This window comes from Gastrolobium bilobum, unplaced genomic scaffold, assembly GCF_033153095.1.
Source record: "Gastrolobium bilobum isolate Gb01-03AN ecotype WA unplaced genomic scaffold, APGP_CSIRO_Gbil_v1 utg1481, whole genome shotgun sequence".
NCBI classification, from domain to species: Eukaryota; Viridiplantae; Streptophyta; class Magnoliopsida; order Fabales; family Fabaceae; genus Gastrolobium; species Gastrolobium bilobum.
The window spans coordinates 176,992-200,929 of NW_026898629.1; the positions used below are offsets into that span (position 1 = coordinate 176,992).

The 23,938-nt window shown below is 33.4% G+C and overlaps 2 protein-coding genes across 2 annotated transcripts; both read right to left on the reverse strand.

Annotated features, from left to right (window-relative positions):
• Positions 1-358: 358 nt before the first annotated feature.
• LOC133317768 (probable WRKY transcription factor 20) lies at positions 359-7,160 on the reverse strand. The gene is made up of 6 exons (XM_061519645.1): positions 6,709-7,160; positions 5,066-5,230; positions 4,095-4,647; positions 3,831-3,996; positions 3,599-3,757; positions 359-1,082 (listed from the first exon to the last, which is right to left on the reverse strand). Exons 1-6 carry the CDS (start codon positions 6,937-6,939, stop codon positions 596-598), a joined length of 1,761 nt encoding a protein of 586 aa, XP_061375629.1. The 5' UTR covers positions 6,940-7,160; the 3' UTR covers positions 359-595.
• Positions 7,161-12,969: 5,809 nt separating this feature from the next.
• LOC133317779 (FRIGIDA-like protein 1) lies at positions 12,970-17,188 on the reverse strand. The gene is made up of 3 exons (XM_061519659.1): positions 16,295-17,188; positions 15,849-16,012; positions 12,970-15,775 (listed from the first exon to the last, which is right to left on the reverse strand). Exons 1-3 carry the CDS (start codon positions 17,172-17,174, stop codon positions 14,699-14,701), a joined length of 2,121 nt encoding a protein of 706 aa, XP_061375643.1. The 5' UTR covers positions 17,175-17,188; the 3' UTR covers positions 12,970-14,698.
• Positions 17,189-23,938: the final 6,750 nt, after the last annotated feature.

Sequence of the window (23,938 nt, forward strand, 5' to 3'; positions counted from 1 at the left end):
ATAAAATCTTATGTTTATCTCTATTCAAGTACGTGTCAATCATGTTAAAAAAGCTCGTGTTAAGAGTCTCTAAATCTACACAAAATAGTGCGAGAAAATCCAGCAAGTACATATTCATGGTATCGTCACGTGCATTCCATCAAATTTCAATATAGCCAAACAGGTCATCAATCACGGGACATGTACGTCTCGTAACCAATGCAGTGGGGACTCGGGGCTGAGGTTACCCGATGTGAAATCGTGAACACAACATGCAAAAGTTCAGTAAAAGGCTAAACGCTACTTAATAGTTTCACTCAAGCACTTTTACAAGGTTTTTGTAGAAGCAGCTATGATATCAGCTTCATATTTATACAGAAGAATTTGGATATATAATTATACAATTACAAACAGCAATTAGATTTAAAAGTCAACCCGGAGCTACTACCAATTATACTAAACAGCAGCTCTCAAATATTGTGATATAAACATAAAAGAACTACCTGCATTTTCTTATAGAAAATGAGATGTTTTACCTTTGATGCTATACCCGCCAAAAAGAAGAAAGCAAAATGCAACTCACAATTTTATTTTAATTTTTCTTGTGTAAACAGTTTCATGGACCCATTAGTACTCTTCCCATGTTCTGTGAGCAAGGATACGAGGAATGGTTTAAAGATGGACCATCACTCCTATTTTCTCTAGAACCAAACGGATTTGAGCTGTTATTTAGAACACCAAAGTATACAGGAACGGAAGCTGGGGTAGTATGAACAAACTTGAAATTGGAATTGCTGGTGTGATTTTGACCATTCCCAAATTCAGAGAGCAGCATTTTGCCTTGCCCGTTTGATCTATTTTCAGAAGCTGAGGTCATGCCCATTCCGAGGTCAAGGCTAATAGTATCACTTTCTTCTAACTTAATTCTAGTCTGTCCACCTGCAGTTGATGGTCCTGCCATGTCATGGCTACTACTCCTTGCAGCCGGTACATCATGATTGTGCTTACCCTCGTATGTGGTTATTACTGCTTTCGGATCATGAGATGCCCTCTCCACGTGCTTTCTAACAGGGCAACCAGCATTTGTGCATTTGTAATAACTCCTGCATAATAAGCATGGTAAGAAACATTATTATGCAGTTAAGTACCATGTTTTTTTCTTTTTTTTGATACAATGGGAGCACTGATGTTTAAACTTGGGACCTCATGCAAACTACTCCAACCCCTCACCACTAGACCAATCTTAGTGGCTTTAAGTACCATGTTTTAGTTAACTAAAGTAAGTTAAGATCATAAGCATGGATCTGTAAAACAAGCTATCATCCACCAAGGTCTAAGTACACATACCAGATTTTCGATCCCATGCTTTGAAGCTCATCATAAAGCACCAAAATATAATTATTTTACAGAGGAAACATAAGAAGTAACATTTTGGATCCATGGTAGTGACAGCTAAACTAATGATTGTCCCCATCGTAGTACAGACACTTCCTGGGATAACTATAACAACAAAACTCGGGTAAATATAGCCCAATTCATAACTACTTGCATATAAGTGCCTGTCCAATGAATTCAGAAAAAGACATCAACAAGCTTAATTGTAAAATGGGGTTTTGCTAACCAGTCATTATCTAAAACCAACAGGATGACAGTCCCACTTTACTCAGAAATAACATGAAAAAAAAAATATCACACACACACCCCATCCATATGTCCTACGGTTTTAACATTTTTTTATATCTAATCTAATAGTCTACTGCCACTTGAATTAACCACACTGTTTCTTTGCAAAATTTTAGCAATCATGCTCTTAATTTTCTACTTGTATCTACATCATTATCTATTTAATATTCTAGTTCCCTTTTAAGATCCGCAGCCCCATCAGTTCTCATCAACCTTCTACTGCCAAGTACAACTTTGCAATTATTTCACATTTGATGAGTCAGAAAACCCATAAAAATAAAAATATTCTGAATGAATATTAGAACAGCTTCCCAAAGTCATCCAAGTGAATTTCCTATACCTATTCCTTTCATGAGCTTAATATTCAGAAAACACATAATTACAGAATCTAGTTTCCATTTCTATTCTTGAAAACCATGATATGCCAAATGCTATAACCCACATGTCAATCACAGAACTCCCCCCCCAACCCACCCCCCAAAAAAAAAAATCCATTATAGGTATTCCTTGTATTTCTTAAGATTAAGCCCTTCAAAAAGTCTTGTGTTTAATAGATTCATTTGTTTAACTTACTATTAATGAGGACAGAGCTTGTCTCAGCCTCCTACCGATACACTATATATATTTTAGAGGTATAATATAAAACCATTCATGTTCACCTAATAGATTATGTTTTTGGGAGGGTTGGCTCATGACATGATATCAAAACTTCTATGACCAAGTGGTCTAGAGTTCGATCTTTGCTGCCCACATTCTTCTAATAAAAACATGAATTTCAGCAAAAGGTATGTGAACATGTGCATTGTTCACGCTTCAAGCTTTGTTAGAGAGACACAAAAGATACATATATCCTCGTCTAATACTTTAAGGTTTTGGGTTGAAGCGACACTTATTATAGTATCAAAGCTGGAGAGACCAAGTGGTCATGAGTTCGATCCTCACCACCTCCTATTTTCAGGTGGAATTAAGAAAAGCACAAGGTAAACCAAAAATGGGCATGCTCGGGACAAGGTAGACCAAAAAATGGGCTTGTGCCATATCCACACTTCAAGTCCAAAGGGCTCTTGCGTGAGGGGGTGTGTTAGAGAGACACAAAATAATTAATATATCCTCACCCAATGCCTTAAGGTTTTGGGTTGAATTGATTCTTATCATGTAAAGAACCACTTCAACCCAAAAGCTTAAGCTATTGGTGAGAACCTTTTTAATGTTTTATACTATTCTCTAACACGCCCCCTCACACGAGAGTCCACTAGGCTTGAAGGGTGGACAATGCATAGGTCCACCTACCTATGTTAAGAAACTCAACAATACTTAATTAATTATTAATTAAATGGGGACAGTGAGGATCGAATCTGTGACATGAGACTCTGATACCATGTAAAGAACCATTTTAACCCAAAAGCTTAAGCTATTGGGTGAGGGCCTTTTTACTGGTTTATACTATTCTGTAACAAAGCCCAAATGGCTCTTGCGTGGAGGGGACATGTTAGATATATAATATAAAATCATTCATATATGGACCATGACAATATGTAAACAAAATTCCTTCCCTTCTTTTGCAACTACGTATTTATATCCTTTACCATGTGCATAACTGAATATACTTCAGTGCAAGATACAGATTGTTTTTCCCATACCATACTGGCCACATAGCTGCAACAGGGACCATGTTGGCCACGTCTTAGCTAACAATAATGCTAAATCATAATAAAAGCAACAGATTGTGAAGCAAAAAGACTGAAAAGTGATTATATAAGCTTCAATAAACTATTATATCAAGTTGATTCCTCGCTTCGATTGTTGTCTAGACAGTGAATGCAAGAGCAAAAGTTCAACAATATACATAAAAAAATATTTCGATGAAGGACATAAGATAAATTGGAATTTATTACTTCAACTTCTATTTCCTAGTTTCATTAATGTGAGGACGTACCTTGGGTTAGGATTGCCTCTCACTACCTTCTGCCCATACTTACGCCAGCGGTACCCATCATCCAATATATCAACCTCACTCAGAGTTTGTACAACAACCCGTGGCTCCCGGATAGGCTTAACTACAGGAGTGATATCAGCATTTCCAAGTTCCATTTTTCTGCTCAACAAAAAACTCATGGTCAGCAAGTAAGCACACATGCTGGAGGAAAACTTGGCCTAAGTTGTTATACCTTCGCTTTGAGAAGAGATCTTCATCATCAACCTCATCATTAGTCCTGTTTGACACAAACCCAGCACCCTCTAGACTATCACCATTTGTTGCTACAGGTGATAGCTCTGTAGTATTGTTGGGGTCAGCTTCATGAGACACCTGACAATACATATTGGATGCTTTGTCTACAATTCAAGAATTAGAAGATAAAAAAATTCAGTTTATTTTCTTTGCAAAAGTAATCATAAAATGGAAGCAATGAGAAGCATCTGGCTGGTATTACCATCTCGACCAGCCAAAGCAGAAGCCTTATCAGATCTGTCTCCTTGCAAAGACATAATGGTACCAGCAGAATATCGGCAACTTGGTTGAGGTTTAGGATGATCATGTGTTCCCTTGTAAATTATCTCAGTGATTTGACCATCAGGGGAGCGTTCAAAAAGTTTTTTCACTTCACAGTTAGGATGTGTACATTTGTAATAGCTGCGCGGAAATTCACTTCCTTTAACATGTTTCTGCCCATATTTTCGCCAATTGTATCCGTCATCAGACGTTCTCTCAGCTGCAACTGAAAGACCATTGCCTCTAACCTCAACATGTGATGTTTGAAGCCCAGTAGCTGTGTTGCCTTTGTGATTAAATTCATCCACATCAACATCAACAGGAGCACAAGCCCCAGAACTAACCATTTGAACAGGTGATGATAGGCTTAATTCATTAGAAGGAACTGCTCTATCACTTTCGACTAATGGTGAGGGGGTAAACGATTCAGCTTTTCCTGGACCTTTTACTTGAGTAGATTGTTCACTTACAAGGTTGTTGAAGTCTGCAGGAACCTTACCATAAGTAAATAGCATTGGATAAGTGCTAAGCAAATAGTAATCCTCAAAACAATATTAATCAGAACATGAAACATGAAAGATCATAAGACTTTAAGAATTGATTTTGTCTAGTGTGACAAAGTGATGTGTAACAACAAAATACCTAACTATCTATCCCAATTTGCTAACTTAGTACACAGGTTTGAATCAAGTAAAATCACAGGAGAAAGAAACACTAAACTCAAGCTCACACGTCAATATCAACAACACCTTTATCCCAAATTAGTTGGAGTCGACGATCAATGAACCCAAATAAAAAGCAATAAGAGATTGAGGAAAAAGAAGAAGAAAAAATAATAATAATTAAAAAAATAACTTGATTGGAAAGTTATATTCATAGAAGTGTAACTAATATCAATTAATATTTCATTACCATATTTGATCTATTGTGCGGTTTAAACTGAAAGAAGCTTGATTTTCTGTCATCAACAATATTGGTATTGAAGCATGCAGTGGTTACAGGAAATGAAGCAGACACAGTAGAAGCCGCAGTTTGATGAAGCTTAGGAAGGGACCCAGTAGTAGGTGAAGGCTCCACCTGCAAAGCAAGGAAACAAATAATATTTAAACTACAGTGCTCTATGTGCAACAATTGCTGAATCCAGATAAAAACTATACATTCAAATACACAAAGATACAGGAAGCAATTTTAATTTCCCAGAGTGACAAAATAACAAGAGTAGGGTTAAAAAAAAAAAAAAAAAACAAGTTTCTGAATACCTGTAAACCCTAAGGCCCCAAACAGCAATCAATTGACCTATGAAATTAGTAATAACAATGGAAAGAGAGAAGATATATAATCATATGAGTAGACCAAACAACTGAGAAGATTTATTAGCCAGCCATGCCAGCGGCCCACTACAATTGAGCATAAGCAAAGTTCTCTATTAAACCCTTTTCATATATTTGCATGTTGTTTATTTGGATTCCGTATGACAAAGCTAGCATAGTACATCATAATATGTGGAAGTTAGTTATATAAACAATTAATCATAACTTAGAAAAGCCATTCCCACATGAATGTTGCACAGTATTTTACAAATATCCAGACCATCCAGACGTTTAACATCTAGAAAATCAAGTGCTGTCACAAAAATCTAGACCCACAATCTTTCTGACATTCCTTATTCTATTCTCATAGCACAAATAACTAAAATCAATCCACTAATCGTTGGCAATGCATTTATTCTTTTGTTCCACGTGTATAAATGGTAAAGGAAAAAACAGAAGAAGATATTCTGTACACTCTGCTACACCGTTAAAACAAAAACAAACAAAAAAGGCAAGCACCAACAAAAAGGAAGATTCATTATGTGAAAAAACAACACTGACATTAAAATAATAAAAGGAGAATGTCTAGTGATCCTCAGCTAAAGTCATATTCCAACAGAATACCCTATTGAGCATAAAGCAGCCATTACAGAATTCAATAAGAGCAAGCATCAGAACCTAACGGACCCATACAATATGTACTAAGTGAAGGATCAAACAAGGAAATAGCCAGCTCTAAAGAAACAATTTGCCACGAGATCAAACAAGCATATAAGAATTTCGTTTTTATTTTTTTATCATGAAATGAAAAACAGCATCATCAGCTCATCAACATTCAAATCACATCATATTAAGTCATCAAAATATTCTTGCCAGATGACAAGACTTGAAGCCAGCCTAAACACGCACTGTTTGGTTGCTGAGAATTTGAAAGAAAATCATAGTGAAAAGAACAAATTTTTAGCATCCCGCTCACATTAAGTGACCTTTACCTTACATGGGTCAAATAAAATCACCAACTTTGACCAAGATGAACTAGCAAAAAAAAAAATAAAAAAAAATAACAACATTCCGCCAATGAATTCATTCACCTTTTTTTTTCTTCCCCTTTTTCTATTCATTTTTTTTCTCATGAAACGCAAAACCCGTTGAGAAATTCTCCCACATAACACAAAACCAAACCATACACTTCAATTGGAGGCAAAGGTGAAGAAGAAGAACCAGAAACCCAAAGAGCAGACTCACCTTCATGTTGGAAAGAAGAACCGGGGATTCCAGAAACGACGTCGGACTCATTCCCGGAGGTATCGTAATGCACGGCGACCTCGAGATCGGAAGCTTCGCCGGCGACATCAGCTTGTACCTTGCTGTCGAATTCTGACCCGACCCGGCTCGATTCGGATCATCGGATGCCCCGTCGAGCCGGAGCTCCGAACCCGCGTAGGGTTTGCCGAAGTTGGTGGCAGTAGCGTCCATTGTGGTGGCGGCGTTGCTGGGAATCAAAGCGAAGAATCGAAGGGCATAAGGGTCATTTCAAATCGGCATTTTTCTTTTCTCGGTCTTGCTGTTGTTTTGTGTTGTGTTGTGTTGTGTTTTTTTCTTTTTCTTTTTTTTCTTTTGTGTGTCTTTGAAGGTTCTGTCAGAGATGCTGAGAGTGGGACTCAGTTGACTTGAAACTGTGGATCTCTCTCTCTCTCTCTCTCTCTGTGTTATAAGTTATAACTCATTCATGTGTGAATATCTGTTCTGTGTAATGGCCTTGTCATTTTAAACACTTTTTTTGTTACTTCTTAGCAACTCACTCCACAAGGGGAAAAAAATCATAACGATAATAATTGAGATAAAAAATTAAAAATTTTAAAGGAATGAGAACAAGATTGATTGTGTGGATTTAGCTTTTAAGACTTTTTAAAGCTGTGAGGTGGATTATTTTGTCATGAATTATTCACTATTGGATAAAGATTTTGTAACAAAATGATTACTTTACTATTATTTGTCAAAGGAATTATTATTTATTTTATTTTGTGTGTGTCTGATTTTAGCTAGGTAAGATATGAAAGTGAAAACTGAAAAAAGTGGTGTGCCAAGTACCAACTCTATGTTACTCTTCACCATACACAATCAATATGAGTGATTGGTGCAAAACTGCATGTCCCTTTCTACAAGTTGAAAGCCAAAGCCAAACCAGAATCGGTTCCCAAAAGGGTTAGATTCATATAATTTAATTCCATGGATAGGAGAGTCAATCTCAAGTAATCTGATGTCAGTGTGTATTTTTGTCTATGTTATTTGAACTTTGATCATTGATTCAAATCATGGAAGGCACTGTCGGAAGTTCCTTTGTGAAATGTGTGAAACAGCAAGTGGAGATGGATTATTGGTTCACAAAATAATGTGCTGGAGGTTTTTTGGACATTGACTACAAAAATTTTATTACATCTAAATGGAGCAATTGTTGACCCATTTTTTCGAATAGGATATTACTTCAAATTTCAGTCACAATAAATAGAATGTTGTCAATTTACATGGATATGCTGTAAAGATCTAGGAAAGAGTAAGTTAACAAGTTGGTCTCACACAGTTGAATATCATCTTTATTTATCTCACAGCAATTAGTTAAAAAGGGTTAAAGAAAAAAGTGGAGGATTCATTTTTGGTCCCACTGCTATTAAGGGTGTGAATGAAATGTGTACTACAAAAGCACTAGTTATAGTAACATTTCATTAGAGTTTGTTTTCTTCATTGGAATTGTGATGTTTTATTGTTTTTACTTTTTACTAGTGTTTAGACAGATAAGAAAAAGAAGGCTGTGCTTATCCTTGTGATTAGGTTAAGAGAAAGGAAAACAACGGCAAATCAAAGCATTTAACGGCTTGAGATGCTGTTAAAGCAAAGTTCCCGAGTGCTTTTCTAATTCCTTACAATTTTTTTTTGAGTAATCCCTTTCCTCCCAAATGAATTTTATTATATTAAAGGCTAAAGCATGTCACATCCATTACATTTACACGCGAAAATGTTCTATCTAAAATATTTTGCCTTCAACCCGAGGGGCCGGCACAGTTAGTAGTCTGACTGTGCTCTAAAGATGGGGTCATGTATTTGATTTTTGGTAGATGTTTTTTTGGGTAAGCTTATATTGGGGGATTAGATTCATTTCGTATCCGGTCACAACTGTTCAAAGCACTTGCTGTACTAATGAGAAACTAGCTCTAGTGGCTGTACTCTGATGACAAGATGGCTGAAGGAGATTAAACTGTATACCTCCACGTTAATACTAAAAAAAAAAAATCTTATGCCTTCTCTCTCTTTTCTTCTTTTTCTTTTTTCTTATTTCATAAGTAAAATTTTCTGAAAAAAAGAGTATGACTTACTTATTATTCATACCATAGAAACAGCATACAAAGACAAATCTTGTAAGTTTGAAAGTAATTGTGAATTTTTGTTAGCATTTCCCTTTCCAATCTTGCCGACAATCTGTATTAAATATTTTCAATGATTTTAGAGCTCGTGGGGAAAATATATCATGATCTCTCCTTATTTCTCTCTCTTTTATTTCTCTCTCACTCTCTCTTTTCTGCCCACCTGGGACCATTAAATATTCACTCCCTCAAATGGTCTTAAGGAAGAAATGTATGTAATTTTAAAAGAGTTAAAGTTATATTATTTTAAGTGAGAGAAAGAGATATATTATAAGAAGGAGAAAATAGACAAAAAAATAAAGGTGTGAATCTCACCTTGAGAGTGAAATGACATAAGTTGTATCATTAAAAAGGACAAATATTTTTTCCTTTATTTAATGTATGAAATTTGAAGATTGTCCCAATTTTTTATTTTATTTTATTGTTTTTGTCATATTGCCTAGAAAGAGAGATAGTTTATCACATTAGTAGTTAGGTACATTTAGAATTTGATGTGAAAAATTTATAGGTGAATTTTTCATATAATTGTTCAAGTGAAAATCCAGAATCTCTCTAGAACAAAGCCCTAAACCAGAACACATTACCCCGAACCATACATAGTGATTGAATGTTTGGGCTTTTGGAGGATTGACACGAGTACAATTTGAAATGATGTATGGTCTCCCTAGCAGAATCGATGCATACAGCTAGAATTCTTAGTAGTTACCCTATAAAATCAAGTTGTCCTCGTGCATGCATAACGCATTTCTCTATTTTCTTTATTCTTATTCATCGAAATAGTTATATTTATCATCATCTTAAGCTTATCAATTTTACTATCCAATAACTAAACATGTAATAAAAATGATAAACCTAAAATAATTATAAATATAACCATCCTCGTTACTAATTACAAATTCACTAAATAAGTAAAGAGCACCATTACTTCTTTAAATTTTTAACACTTATTCTATTGGTAATAGAAAATGACAACCCCTCGAGGAAAAGATGACCTTTAGGGTGTGTTTGATACAAGTATTTCAAAAGGATTAGCGGTAAATTTTCTTTGGTAAATGTAATTACCATGTTTGGTAGAAGGAACAAAAATCAGTTCCGAATATTTAAGGATTATCGGTAATTTGATTTATAAAGAAAAGTCACTATTCAGATTATCAAAAATAATATGATAATTCAGAATACTAAGTAAAAGAAAAGCACAACAATAATTTTTGAGACAAAAATACCCTAACACACATAAAAATCTAGACCCAATCTATCCGTTACAAAAGATAAAAATAGTTTAGAGTTATTTTTGTAAAATAACCTCATATTTCAAGTCATATTTCGTTCTAAACCAAACATGGAACGGTAATCTTTACCCAATATTTCCGGTAATATTTTGGCGAACCAAACATCTTTTTCGTAAGATTCCAAGTAAACTCAATTTCTATTGTATTTCTATTAATCGTGATTTTCGGATATCAAAAAAATTTCTCTTGTACCAAACACAGCAACGGTTAAAGGTGTTATACTGCGTCGGAAGCAAGGGACGCCGTGTAGACGACAAGTTCCAGCTTTGTTATTTTTTTTTTTTTTTGATAACATCCAGCTTTGTTATTTCATAAAATACAAACTTAATATATTTTACTAATGGTTCCCTAAAAAAGTTAATGTATACAAAATTTTGGTTGGATTCCAATCAAAACAAAAAAATTAAGTTAAAAAATGCTAGCGGAAACTGAGAGAATCATGCGTCAAAGATTTGAAAACTCGAAAATCATTTGTTCATCTTTTGATTGATAAATTGCGTTGACATGTTTTCACACTTCTTAAATCACAAATAACTACTAAACGTATCTTTTCAAATATGAAAATTATTAGAGCAAAACTGCATATGAAAAATAATTTTTATTGCTGTATTTTTTATAACGTTTATTTCATAAAGTAACGTTGAGCAAAATTCTCAATATGAACGCAAAAAGAAGAAAGCTGGCCAGTCATGTACGATCCATTTTCATGGAACACAATGAGTATACGTCTCATCCATAAACATCGAGAAAACGAGGTCTCTTACATGTTACATTACCGAACCATCAATCCTGGAAGATTAGCATTGTTCTGAAAAGGTGAGAGGAACAATTTATACAAAAGCAAATGATAATACAGACACATCTTTTCATAGGTAATAGATCACTTCTCAGGTAGAACAGTTTCAAATTAAAAGTCAAAATAGTGTACAGAAACTCCAGTGATGACCATACACCACATGACAACACAAAATCAACTGGTGCCAAAATTGTTAAGAAAACCACACTAGTAATTATAATATTAAAGCAAAAACAAAATAACAAAATAATATAGATAGTACATAGTTATAATATTAAAGTTATTTTATTTTTCTTTATATTCAGACATTGTCGAATAATATAATGAAGAGAAAAAAAATAATTTTATCATTATTATTATATATTACTCATGGTACATAGTTATTTTTTTTATGAGATAATTTTTTCCACTAAATGAGAAAAATGAAACCTATATATATATATATATATATATATATATATATATATAGATAGATAGATAGATAGATAGATAGATAGATAGCTTATTGTTTTTCATGTCACATGACATAAAATTAGGTCATGTCACTCCAAAACTATGTCGTTTTAGGAGTTATGAAAATTAATTAAAGGTGTTTTGTTATTTTTGTTTGTTTATTTATTATATAAATTTTAACAAAAACACCCTTTATTAATTCTCTTAATTCTCAAAACGACATAATTTTAGGAAAACATGACAAAATGTTACGTCATGTGACGTGATTTTGAAGTTTTTTGTGGATTTGTCCCTGATTTGATTCACCGATTACATGATTAGTCTAGTCTAACTCGGCAAGACTACAAGAACAGCAAAGCTTTCTCTACCAAAATTTTAACAAATCTAATCTCAATCTTACCAGCCTCAATGGGGAAATTTTCTTCATATTCTTTTATATGTTTTGGTAAAAATATATAGGATGAGGAGATGGTTACACCAGTCCGTAGCTGTTACGAGTTTGTTAATTTTATTATTTTTATTATTTTCTAAATTGTTAGGTTGTTTAAGTAGTGGGTAGTTATTTTGTTTGTTTTGTTATTTGAATTTCAATTTTGATTAAGGATAGATCATAGCTATTAGTGGAGCATATCTAGTGTTAGTGAGTAGTTATAAGATTGTCTTATATTATTTATTTAAACCTTGAAGTATTTGAATAAAGATTATTATAAAAGAGAAGAATTATTTGTGTGCATTTGTTTGTGTACTTGAGGCATGGTTCCCTCAGTTGAACTCAAATCCCCTATTTTCTTCCAAAATAGGTTTACATAACAGCTTGATAAAAGAGCCCGACACTATAGAAGATGCAGTAGAAATGGTTAGAAAAATTAGAAGATACAGTTTAGACACTCTCCATCAAGTAGAAAGAGATGTTTACCAAACTCTAATCAACTAGATGCTCTAGTACTAATCATCAAACTCTCCCATTTTCATTGTTCTCATTTAATACCTGAGACTTTCACACTAAAACATTTTTCTTTTTTTCTCTTTAACAAAAGAGCCCCCAAACACTACTATTGCTATTAAAATTTTGAACATAATCAAAGTGTCTCAATCAAATCAAGCCCCTAAATTTTTGGTCTAGATATGAGATATCTAATAAGAGCTCCACTTCTAAAAAATTTTAAGAGGAAAGAAACAATCATGGCTAAAGAACATTTTCCAATCAATAACAATGAACAGGCAAACATAGATATTAAAAATGATTCAATCATTTGATCTTGCTCTTAAAGGACAAGAGTAATTTTTTTAAAAAAAGAGGAATGTTACGAGTTTGTTAATTTTATTATTTTTATTATTTTCTAAATCGTTGAATTGTTTAAGTAGTGGATAATTATTTTTATTTGTTTTGTTATTTGAATTTCAACTTTATTTAAGAATAAATCATATCTATTGGTAGAGTCTATCTAGTGTTAGTGTGTAATTATTTTCAAGATTATCTTATATTATCTATTTAAACCTTTAAAGATCATCAGAAAAGAGAAGAATTATTTGTGTACATTCATTTGTGTACTTGAGCCAGAATTTCTTCAGTTGAATTCAAATCTCCTATTTTCTTTCAAAATAGGTGTACATAACATAGGCCCACAGGCTTAGTAATAGTGAGTACATCCACCAAACTTACAAATAAGCCACCAACTCAAGCCATGCATTTGCCATTGGCGGAGTGTTACAAGCTGAGCCAACTCCTGTTAGCAAATTTCTTTATTTTCTACCATACACTGTTCTAACTTTCTCCCGACTTCATGCTTAAATGATACAACATCTATAGACAAACTTACAGACAGCCCAAGAGTTTATTGCCTTACATTTGCACCGTAACACACACCTTGAATTCAAGACCAAGGGGACTGGCCCAAGGCTAAGTAATTCAACAATTTGTGACTGATGAGTGATGGCAACCCAGACAAGTTGCATGATTCGACCAAAAACCACTAGCGAAATGACATTTAGCATCAATTCATTCACATCTACTTAAGCTATAAGTTAATCAAATTGAACTAGTTCTGCTAATCACAGGCAAGGAATACAAAATTATCCATCAGATGTCAAGTTGTCAACAAATCAATTGTTGAATAGACTATGAGACATAATCTGTACATACAGATGATCAGTGAGAACCATAATCCATAATAAGCACCCTTCACCATCAAAATATATGAATTAGTTCAAAATACATAAAAGAATGAAATTGGATTGAATTTCAAATCCAAAGACAGTGAATTTTAATTTTTTTTATTCTTTTCTTCACAGGCCATGTGCAAAAGAAGAAAATACAGCCAACAGATTAACTTTGTCTTACATACAGGACAATTGTAAATGGCACAAAACACGAAGGAAAACAGAGAAACCAGAGATGAGAAATTGCAGAATACCATTCCTATTTGTAACTTGAAAGGACATCCACGAAATATGACTAATGGTGAGGAGATGAAAAAGAAAAGACGTGAGAAGAAAGAAATTTTATACAGGAAATTAACCCAAAAAAAATACATCTTGTATTTTGCCATCCATGTGGATGGTGCATAGATGAGAACAATCAACACAATTCTCCTAGGCTTTTACGTTAAAGCTTCAGGAATGATTACTCTATGACATCATTGGACGAGATTTTCTTTAAATATAAAAGCAAGTTTCTGTTTACAGCGAGAGGCAACCAAACCAAAGTTAAAATCCAGAGAGGTGTCCAAGTATGGCATAATACTGAACACTTTCCATCCCATTGATAAATTTTTAAAAGGTTAACCGATAACTGCCTTAAATATATATCTTGCTTTTACTTATTAACTAGGGTGTGAGAGAATAAAAAAATTATGCAGTCCTGAATCAACATTAGACTAGTATAATAAGTAACTCACAAGCAAAAATACAACTAATACAAATATGGGAAGTTTATATTCATGAGGGCTTTACTTTCGAAACACTCAAAAAATTTCATTGCTTAGCAAAAACAATAAAAGCTAGGCAGTGGGGAAGAGCAAGAAAGAGAAGTTTAAAGAATACCATGATTAATCTAAAAGGAATCAAGTGGATGCAAAATGATTTAAGTAAGTAAATTTGTGAAAATAAATATTCCCTCACAATTCTTAATTACTGAATCTAGTTCTTGTCCTATAATCATGCCGATCAACAAAGCAACTTGTGCTTTTAATAACCAAAAGCCAGAAGTACAAAGCTACAAAGAAAATATAATACCAACCCAGGAGCACAATATTGAAAAGAGAATGCAATTTGTTGATCTACTGAGGATAAGATGTTGGGTAGTAATATTGCAGACCATAACCACCATAATCAGAGACTCTATCATAGTAACCAGTCTGCACATGTGGCTCTGATGAATTTGGATAAGAACTGCCTTGACCAGGGTTGCCACTGGGATCCATTGGGACACCATCAAGACCATAAGTCCCAGTTGAAGGACCACTGGTATCCATTGGGACACCATCAAGACCATAAGGCCGAGCTGAAGGACCATTGGGATCCATTGGGGCACTATGAAGACCATAAGGCCTAGCTGAATGACCACTGGGATCCATTGGGGCACTATGAAGACCATAAGGCCTAGTTGAATGACCACTGGGATCCATTGGGACACTATTAAGACCATAAGGCCTAGTTGAATGACCACTGGGATCCATTGGGACACTATCAAGACCATGAGACCTAGTTGAATGACCACTGGGATCCATTGGGACACTATTAAGACCATGAGGCCTAGTTGAATGACCACTGGGATCCATTGGGACACTATCAAGACCATAAGCCCTAGTCGAATGACCACTGGGATCCATTGGGACACCATCAAGACCATAAGGCCTAGTTGAATGACCACTGGGATCCATATGGACACCATCAAGACCGTAAGGCCTAGTTGAAGGACCACTCGGATCCATTGGGACACCATCAAGACCATAAGGCCCAGTTGAAGGACCTGCATAAGGCGGGATGGCTGGGGTTGGGGTTGTGGACATCATGCCAAATGGCGTGGCTGGCAATCTCATGTATGGATTTGAATGTTCTGGCAACAAACCTGCTGACTGGAAATGAGATTGTTGGTACCGGTGTATGGCTGAATTGTTCAGAACAGCTGCAGGACCAGCTGGAGCAGATATTCGAGGACGCTTGATCCCACTTTCTTGCTGAGGAGGCTTTCCACCAAAAGCTGGTACATGGTGTTTTTTATTTCCTTTATCCTTCTTCAATTGCTCTATACGCTGTTCAATGCTTGCACGTGGAAATTCAGATTCAAGATTATGATTCTCAATAATCCTAATTACAGATCTCAGAGCATGGATCTCTCTGGCTGTGATCTCACTCTGCAAAAATACCTCAATAAATATAGGCAGTGACACAATGCACCAAGCAATCAATCAAGGGGGACATACTTACCCGTGACTTTCCTTCCTCGGAAAGTCTTCTAGCAAGTTTCTCAGACTCATTCACTTGAGCTTTCAAAATGGGAACTGGTGGGATCTTGTCAGCAAGATTAAATTGAAAAATATACTTGACAGCCATAACATGTTTGCCCCTATCAATAAGTTTCTGAACAAGTTCTGCAAAACAAAACAAAAACAAAATTGCCTTACAAATTAAACCACTAAAAGGGTGATAATAGAAATACAACAACAGTATTTCCACCATTTCAAATCACAATCTTATACCATTTAAAATAAATAAATAAATAACAAAATCCAACTCGAAGAACACATTAACATAAACAGTAGCACCACAGCAACTATTAAGATGCTACAACAATAAAACAAAACAGTTACACAATACCAACTCCTAAGAGCTCAAATAAAACCTTAAATCAAATCTAATTTGGGGATTGTGACCTGGAACTTTATCTGTCAAACCAAGAATCTGGTACAGCTCAGGAAGCTCATCATAATAACACGCAGCCATAGCAGAAAAAGTGGTAAGCGCATTCGTGCTCAATTCAGAAAGCAACCCATAGGCCGCCACAAAATGCAAGAAAGCCATGGCACCAATTGAATCAGAATTATCACCCACAAAGCTTCCTTTCCACTCTGCAAACAACGCCTTCGCTTTCTTCCTGACATTAAAACTCATATTTGGAGACAAAACCCTCAATTGTTGAAGCAATAAATTGCAACTCCTCTTCAATCTGCGCAGATCCTTGTCATCGCTCACTGCATTTGCACCAACAACCCCATCCAAGGAATCAAAAACCATGGCAGCAGGATCCGAGGCACACTTGAGGGCACTTTGAAGCTCAACTTTAATGGCAATATTGTCCCTGAAACTATCCGCAATATAATCCCTCAACGCCTTTCCATCCATCTTCTTGCACAGCGCACTCAACTCTACCGCATGTTCCGAGGGCGACGCAACCGTTCCGTTTTGGGTTGTTGGGTTGGAAGATGAAGATGGGTCCTTAGGGAGAGATGGAAAGTTCGGGTTTTTGGGGTTCGGGTCGGGTAATTTTGATGTAGAGGGAGATGGGTCATTAGGGTTGGGGTTTTGGTTTGGTGGTTGTTGTTGTTGTTGGGATTCGAGGGATTGAAGGAGGAGGAAGCGTTGATTGAGGGTGCTGTGGATGGAGGTGAAGTGAGAATCGAGGTGAGACCAATCGAGAGGGAAAGAGGAGAGGAGAGGAGAGTGAGATTGAAGATCATTGTAGGCTTTCTTCAGATTCTCTATCTTGGCGTCAACCAGTTTCAGAGCTGCAGAGATAGTCTTCAATGTGGCCATTCTTGTTTGTTTGTTTAGGGATTGAAAACCTTAAATTGAATTAATACTAATAGCCACCGAGACCAGTGACTTTTGTTAGTGTTGTTGTTATTAGGCTCTGCTGCTCTCCAATTGGTTCGGAAATTCATACGGTTTTATGTTTATCATTTAACATAATATAAGTTCACTTTCCTACGCATACGTTAAAGAGGTGGGATTCACGTATTTTTCTTTCTCTTTCATCATTTTACTTTCTCTCTCCCTTTTGATGTGAGAGTTAGTGCCTGTTTGGATCCTCTTTTTTTTAAGCTACAAGCTACTTATAAGCATAAGCTAGGCCAAACAGGTTTTGGGAAAAGCTCTTATAACGAAAAGCTCTTTTTTTTATAATGAAGAAAAAAGCTGAAAATTAAAAACTCCTAGGAGGAGCTTTTTTTTAAGCTCTTATCTGTTTTTCTTGAATTGTGTGCTTTTTTTTTAAAATAAAGAGTGATAAAGATAGAAAGAGATAATTTTCTTGAAATATGTGCTTTTAAGTAATTTTTAAGCTAAAACTTTTATGTAATTTCCAAACAGCTTTTAGCTTATTTTTTTAAGCTCTTTTTTTTAGCTTTAGCTTATAAGTAGCTTCTAGCTTAAAAATAAGAGGATCCAAACAGGCACTTAGAAACAATACTTACATTATGTTCCATAACACTAATAAAACTCAACGTTAATTCAACAAAGAACACAGTGATTTGTTGGGCCACATGCTGCTCCTATGTCTTGGGCTTCTCTGTTCAACCCATCCCAAAATATAATTTTTGGTATTCTTTTAAAATTGATCAAACTAAACTCCGTTACGCATTTTATTTCTTCAACGCTTCTAATCTAATTTAATGTAGATAAATTATTTGTATAGAGTACAAAATGATGTTATTTTGGAATTAAAATTATGAGATTTTTATATTTATAATTTCTTTTAATATTATAATAGTCTTTATTATTATACTTTTTTAATCTTCTAATCCAAAACAAAATTATTTTGAGAGTAAACATAGACAATTTATCTGCATTTACTGTGAAAACATTAAAGCCTTTTAAAATAGCCCAAAAGAAAGAAAAGAAAACCTGCGTACTCATACAGACATAGATAAATATAATATGAGGGTAATATAATTGATGATATAATCTGTTTATTAATTTGTGACCTTTAATCAAACGGTTATTGTATTTAAAAAGAATTAATATTTTTCATATATATATATGAGAGAATTTTATTTCCTACACATACATAAAAATGTGTGAAGTCCAGTATGTATATATAAGAGATAAAATTATTTCCTACAATATAAGAAATATTAATTCTTTAAAAAATAGAAAAAGTATTTGTCCTTTTAAATAATAATATATGATGTTATTTTATATGAAATAGTAATGTTTCCCTTAATATTTAAATTAAATATTTTTCTTTCAATAACCTTTCATTCTTCTCGGTTCTCACGATCATCTTCTATTTTGTGACAATTCTCTTTTATCATAAAATACAATTGGTTTATTTAAAATCACACAGAAAAAATATTTTTTAATTAAAAAATATTAGAAAAAGAAATAAAAGAATGAGAAAACAAAGAAGTACTTTGCCTTCTTGAGCCATCACACAGGATATACCCACTAAAACAAGTATCATACGTAATTAATTGCATCCCTTATCCCTTAAGATTCACGGATAAGGAAAAGGAAGAAAAAAAATTACATTCATGTACGAATGCTGCATTTTTTTCTTCTTTTGTTTCCACTTATTTTTCGATAATATCAACTTTCATTCAAAGAGACTGTTTTAAGTTAAAAGTTAATTTTAAACTAAAGTTAAAAAAATATAACTAAAAATTATTAGATGATCATATAAAGTTGTTCCGATGAATTTTAAGGAGCTATGAAATAATTTGTTATTAGAATGAATTATTAGAATAAAGAATAAAATTGACAAATACAAATTTAAAATAAAAATGAAACTGAAAAATATATAAAAACTCTAAAAAGCTAGTATATTTTTTTTTTAACTTCTATTTTTTTATTCATTATAACAAAAAACTCTTTTTATAATAAATTTTTTATAAATATATGTTTACGTAAGCTTCTATTTATAAAGAAAAAAGAAATTAAAATAAAATTTCTCAAATATATATATATAGTAAAATTATTTCTGCAGCCGCTTTACGTACAGCAACGACATGTGTATGGTTATGATTCCCTACATTTGATGCTTTAATCCTTTGTGTGGTTATGATTCCTCGCATTTAATGTTTTCAAATGTATATATGACAAATATTTAATTATTGCACGTACAGCCGCTGCAGAAATATAAACTCCTATATATATATATATATATATATATATAATCCAGACATTATTTACCCACTACATATAAAATATGTTCATGTGTATTTTAACTTTGACTAATTTACTTTCACGATTAAAGTTATATTATTTAGTAAAACTAAAACCACTATAAACAATTGATATAAAAAAAAATTCAAACTATATACAAATTATAAAAGATTTAACTAGATCAGTAATCAGACCACAAAAGATTTAGTTTAATCACACACAGTTGAGTTTGATTCAAGTTGATATATTCTAGTGCTGAAGTTAATTATCTTTAGGGTCAAGAATTGTTACGAGGGTGGATATTTGCAAGTGACTCTACCCCTCAAACTAGTTTATGAATGAATGAGATTAGGTGATATGGAAAAAATGAATGTAACTAGGTCTTAGCCTATATATTTTTAACAGCTGGCATGAGATTAAGCCGCCTTTAAATGGCAGCTTAGTTTATATGTGCTATGCGTAGCCCTTACAAGCATCACTAATGATAACTTTGATAAGTGACAAATTGAAGAGATAAAAATAAAACCTTCATCTTATGCCTAAGGGATAAGCAATAAATCACTTATCAACATCATGTATAAATAAAGGATTAAGTTTATCAAATACACATCTTTTACTCTCTATTCTTCTAGTTATTATGGTGCACACATTCCACGCATTCGATTATACATCATTATTATTCGTGCATAACGATCTACTACGTACCCCTTGCAACATCTCTTTCATGAACTCCGACAAACATACTGATCCGAGATATAGGGTCTGTTTGATTGTGTTCTGGTTTTTTTGTTCTTAAAACTGTTTTGTAAAATAGTTATGGAAACAGTTGTTTTCTATATGTTTTTCTTTTTGAAAGTTAAAAACCAAAACAGAAAACAAAAACAACTCAGAATCTCTAAATTTGATTTTAAAAACAAAAAAACAGTTATAGTTTTCAAAATATTTTTTACAAAACAGGTTTTACCAAACGAGTTTTTTAGTTTTTTTGTTCTGAAAACTAAAAAACTATTTTGCAAAACAGAAATCAAACATTAGCCATAATTTCCAATTTTCGGTTCAACGTTTCCAATCCCCCGGATCGATCAATATGCTTTCTAATTGGTCATTGTAGCCTATAACTCTACGCGAAATGCTTCTTAGTTAGTTAAATTGTTGAGGCTTTGCTGGAAATCTATTTATGTCGTTCGGCCATTGTCGGTCTGAACTGTCGGGTGATTCGCGGGATGGCGTGCAAATGCATCCTATGCATTTCTTATTTGTCAAGTCTTGGTTTGGACTTAAATCCCACAATGGGCTCTTGCCTTAGCACTGTGGGCTTTTAGTGACCTATAATTCTGACTCTCATCATTGAGTAAACTTTTGCATTTGAAATAGCATCATCTTATTTTTGTTGTTATTGAAAGAAAATATTATTCTTAAATCCTAACTCAGGTGATTGAGTAGATAACTAAGTGGATATTTTAATATAAACCATGTGTTTAATTCTCGCTGTCTATAAATTAAAAATGTAATTTTGTTTATTTTACAATGATATGATATTCTTTTTTAGAAGGGCTGATTAGATCTTACACCATTGATCATGCACTTTCCTTTTGTTTCTTTAGTACGTTTCTCGTTCGTGGCCTTTCCAAGTTGGAAATGAGAGGTCATATGATTCAATTACAACTCATACAAGCACGAGAGTGTTATATATATGACTCAATGATTCCTACTAAAAATGGTATTTCCCCATAAAAGATGGCAAATTCCAAAGGAAAGAATCACATTATTCTTACATTTAGAAACCATGATTCCGATATGGAACTGAAAGATATTAATATAATATGTTCACATGTGAGCTCTCATTTTCACATAAAGCACGTCACAATTTCTGTTGAGATATTTCTCTTCATAAACAACAGCAACAAAAACTGGTAAAATCTAGCAACTAATCAATTAGTTTTCTTTTCAAGATATTCGATCAATCAGAAAAATACACAGAACCAGCAATGATTTCACATGAAATACACAGAACCAGCAATGACTTCACATGATTTTAGTATCGTAAGAGAATACTGTGCTTAGTCATTGCACCCCAACTTGTTCTTATCACATGTTCCTTCGTGTATCCTTAATTCCATGCAAAGCAAAAGATAAGCCTGATATCACAAGAGAAGGCCAGTGTATAAAGTATAAAACAAAATATTCATATCTTTGCGAATTAATACTACCTACAATTTCAAGATTCATAGAATTATATCTCGTTAGTTGATTTTCAAACATGGCTCATGAATCTATTAAATACATGCAATGATTCAGGTTTTATTTATATTTATGATTTCGAAAAATACAGGCGTGATCCCCGATTATATTCCATAAATGTCATAATTATAGGGGTTTTTTTTGTGGGGGGGGGGGGGAACAGATTTCTTTCTCCATCAAGTTATGTGAATCCTGTTGTTATTTTCTATATATATATATAAATAATAGCATTGAGATTTCAACTTACAATTTTATGTAAATTATTCGAATTACTCACCTTTAGCCCATTCACGATGACTTAATAATTTTAATTATTTAATATTACAATTTATAAATGTATGGAAAAAAGTATGTTTGTACCTATTATAAAAACAAGGGGATATTCAAAATTATTATAACTATATATAGAAGCATTAAGTTTATGAGTCATACTATGAAGTTGTGGGAGAGAGTTATTGAGCATCGCTTGAGGAGAGAGACTAAGGTCTCTGTAAATCAATTTAGACTTATGGCATGAAGATATACCATGGAAGTCATTTTCTTTATGCAACAATTAATGAGAAGATATCAAGAAAAGAAGACGGATTTACATATGCTGTTTATAGATCTTGAGAAGGCATACAATAAGATTTCAAGAAAGGTTCTATGGTGGGTTCTTAAGACAAATGTATCATCAAAGTATGTAGATACAATCAAGGATATATATGATGGTGTTACTACATGTGTGAAAGCTTATAATGGAACATCAAGTTATTTTCCTATCACAACATATGTATATATACCAAGGTTCTCCTTATCTCTTTGCCCTAGTTACAGATGAACTAGCAAAAGATATTACAGAGGAAGTACCATCGTATATGCTTTTTGCAGATGATATTGTGTTTATTGATAAGGTCAATGCTGGTGTTGATAGAAAACTATAATTATGGAAAAGTATGTTTGAGTTTAAAGGTTTTACATTAAACCGGAGTAAGACTGAGTATATGAAGTGTGAGTTTTCTCTGGTAAGAAATGAAGATCAAGATCCGTGCATCTCTTGGACAAAAGATACTCAAGAAATATGTTTTAGGTATCTGGGATCAATTTTGCAAAAAGGTGGAGAGATGGATGAGGATGCAACTAATAAAATTAAAGCAGGTGGATGAAATGACGTAATGCATGAGTTTTTCTATGACAACAATATTCCCCTTAGGCTAAAAGGAAAGTTCTATAGAATAGCATAGGGTCTGCAATGTTATACGAAGCTGAATGTTGGCTAGCACATAGGCAACATGAGCATACAATGTAAGTAGCGAAAATGAGGATGATAAGATGGATGTATGGTCATACGAGGATAAATAAAATAAAAAATGAAGATATTCGCTGAAAGATAGGAGTAGTACCGGTGACTGAAACGATTAGAGAACATACATTGATATTGTTTGGACACGTAATGATAAGACTCATGGATACTCCTATAAGATCAAAAGTTTGTTATCAAGAGCTTGACACAAAGAGAGAAAAAGGTAGAGCGAAACTTACTTAGAGAAAGGTAGTAAAACAACACTTAATGAAGTGAGATATAGATTAACAGATGGTATGTCTTAGGAAAGATTGAAGAAAAACTATTAGCACAATGGAGGGTTAGACCTGTATTTTTCTTCCTATGTTTCAGATGGCCTATTTTTAGTTATTTTTCTCTCTATCTCGCTCTCTTTCTTTCTTACCTTCCTTTTTTTTGTCCCTCTATTTCTTTATTTTTATTTCGACTTCTTTTGTCCTCTTATATATCTTTATTTTCATTTCATTTTAATTTATTTTACCTTTTAATTGTTTATTGCTACTCTTTTATGGATAATGTTATATATATATATATATATATATATATATATATATATATATATTAAATTTTTTTATCTTTTTTCTCAACCTTTTCGTACTTTTTATTTGGGTTCGTCTACCACTAACCTCAACTAGTTTGGGATAAATGTGTTGTTGATGTTGATATTGAATATTACAATTTATAAATGATTTTAATAATTATATTTGACTTGCATTTTATTTATCTAATAGTTTCAATTTTTATTTTCCTTCATGACATACTTAACTCATGATACCATAATTACATACTCAGTTTAAGACTTAAGGAGATTATAGTTGGTGAAATTTGAATTGTAACTATTTTTAATCTATCT